The sequence below is a fragment of the Neophocaena asiaeorientalis genome, unplaced genomic scaffold, assembly GCF_003031525.2.
Source record: "Neophocaena asiaeorientalis asiaeorientalis breed wild unplaced genomic scaffold, Neophocaena_asiaeorientalis_V1.1 scaffold801, whole genome shotgun sequence".
Lineage (NCBI taxonomy): Eukaryota > Metazoa > Chordata > Mammalia > Artiodactyla > Phocoenidae > Neophocaena > Neophocaena asiaeorientalis.
In genome coordinates this window covers 190,677-192,787 of record NW_020174376.1, presented here as the reverse complement: position 1 = coordinate 192,787, position 2,111 = coordinate 190,677, and the positions used below count along the sequence as shown (strand labels likewise).

Below are 2,111 nucleotides of genomic sequence, written 5' to 3'. Positions count from 1 at the left end.
ACGAAGACCCAGTGCAGCCAAAAAAAAAAAAAAACAAAACCTAGAGGAGGTGTTGTTTGTAACTTCAGACGTCTCCTGAGTAGCCCAGTTGAAGTGGAAAGCAAAACCCCCAAACAGCCCACGATACATTTTTTTCCCCAAAGAACTAAGCAAAAGGCATTCCCAAATCATTTCATTCACATCGACTCCAACTTTAAGTAATGAATACATTCACGGGGCAACCGGAAGATTCTGAGCTAAACTGATTTTTTTCCCCAAGTGAAGAACGCATCAAACCAAGTTGCCGTTTCTTGAACCCCAAAGTTACTTGCAACGTGACCAGTTCTCATGGGTGGGGGCGCAGAGACCCTTCAGGGCAAGAAAGGTGAGAACTTGGCAAACTCACTCCGCTAGGGTAGGACGGTACAGATCTCTTCCTGGTCACCGGCCTCCGGTGCCCCTACCCCGTGAAAGAAGCAACCCAGACACGATCGAGGAGGATAGAAGAGCGAGGGAGGAAGAAGCGGGGGCGGGGCAGGAGAGAGGGGGTGAACTCTAAGTAAAATGAATAAACAAAACCCTGAGAAAACCGAAGGAAAAAAGCGGAGCCTGCTGAGGAGACGCGGCGGCGGCAGATTCGGCTCCAACAGCAGCCGCCACGGCGATGGCGGCAGCGGGCCTAGATGAGACGCCGGGCCACGCTCCTGCCGGAGCCGGCGTCGAGTGGCTTCACCGAGTTGTAGTGCTCCGCGCTGCTGTCGGAGTAGTGCTTGCAGACCAGGGTGAGCGGCTTCTTGGTGTACTCCTCTCCGATGACGACGGCGGGCGAGTTGGCCTGGATCACCTCGATGGGGGTCTGCAGGACGTGCGACAGGGCCCTCAGCTCGAGCTGGCTTCCACACGACGCGCTGAACACGATGTCGTCGCAGTAGATCAAGAAGTCGTCGCGGCTGCAGGCGTCGCCGGTTTCGGGGTTGCTGAAGAAGGGCAGGAAGTCGTCGACATGCTTCCGCATGTACTCGGCGGTGCGCCTCCGCAGGCTCCCCACGGTCACGGAGAACACCAGCTGGTCTTGGATGGCGCGGTACATGCAGTGGTCGTCGGCCGGGATATCCTTCACCTCCAGATTCTTGGCCCGCAGGATGGCGCCGAGCTGCATTTCCTCGTCATGGCGCAAGCTGGCCAGTTGCTCCATCTCAGGCTTGTCCATCCAATCCTGGCTTTCTCTCTCGAAGGCCTCCTTTCTTTTGTGCTTTCTCTGTGCCCTCCAGAGGTGAGGAGGCTTGTTCTCGAGATCCAGCTTGGCCAGATCTTCAGTGACAGAATCGAGGCTGCTGCTATCAGGGAAACTCTCCTGGAACTTCTCCAGCTCCTGCTGGTGCTTCTGCTCCATCTCGGCCTCGAGGCGGGCCACATCGAGGAGCAACTGCTTTCTTCTCTGCTTGTCGCTCTTGGGGATCGAGCTCTTCATGCCCTGAATGTGGGCCTGCAGCTCTGTCTTCTCGCGGCTGTGGCGTCGTAACATCCGCTGATGCTCACTCTGTGAATCTCCCATGATGTTTAAGGGCGGGCGAGAATCGAAGTTTGGTGGCTGAAGTACCGCTACAGTTCACGTCAACAGTCTGACCACCGAACTGGCGCGAGCTCCTCAGCCTCCCCTGGCGGCTGTACTCTGCTCCTCTCACCCGCCGTTGCCCTCACTCTATTAACGGACCGCTGCCATTGGCCACTGTCTCTCCGCGGCTACGCCTCCTAAACACTCCTGGCACTAGGATTGGCTGTTGGGAGACCCTACCTATGCCCCCATTAGACCACGTAGCAATGGGTGCTTCCGGTTTGCGCGGGGTTCCTGTCCCGGCTGTAAAATCCCGCCTTTGTGCGTTACGTGCAGCAACTGAGCTTGTGGAGGTTTTCGTGGACTCTGAAGTGCGTACTTCACTTCCTAGCCTGAACACAAGGCAGACACCGGTCCTGCTTGAGAATCACATGACAAATACTGTTACACCAGCTGAATGTGCTCTGACACTGGACTTGTCATTGCTCCCAGTGTTCAGGAGGCAATGTGGCTCTCTCCAGTTCTTCAGTTGCCTTGACTGATGAACCCTTAATTTTTTTTTTTTTTTTTTTTTTTT

General features: G+C 55.4%; 1 protein-coding gene across 1 annotated transcript; it reads right to left on the bottom strand.

The window, feature by feature from the left end:
* Window positions 1-658: 658 nt before the first annotated feature.
* OTUD6A (OTU deubiquitinase 6A) lies at window positions 659-1,534 on the bottom strand. The gene has a single exon (XM_024756340.1). The coding sequence runs from the start codon at window positions 1,532-1,534 to the stop codon at window positions 659-661; it is 876 nt and encodes a 291-aa protein (XP_024612108.1).
* Between the last annotated feature and the right edge of the window lie 577 nt (window positions 1,535-2,111).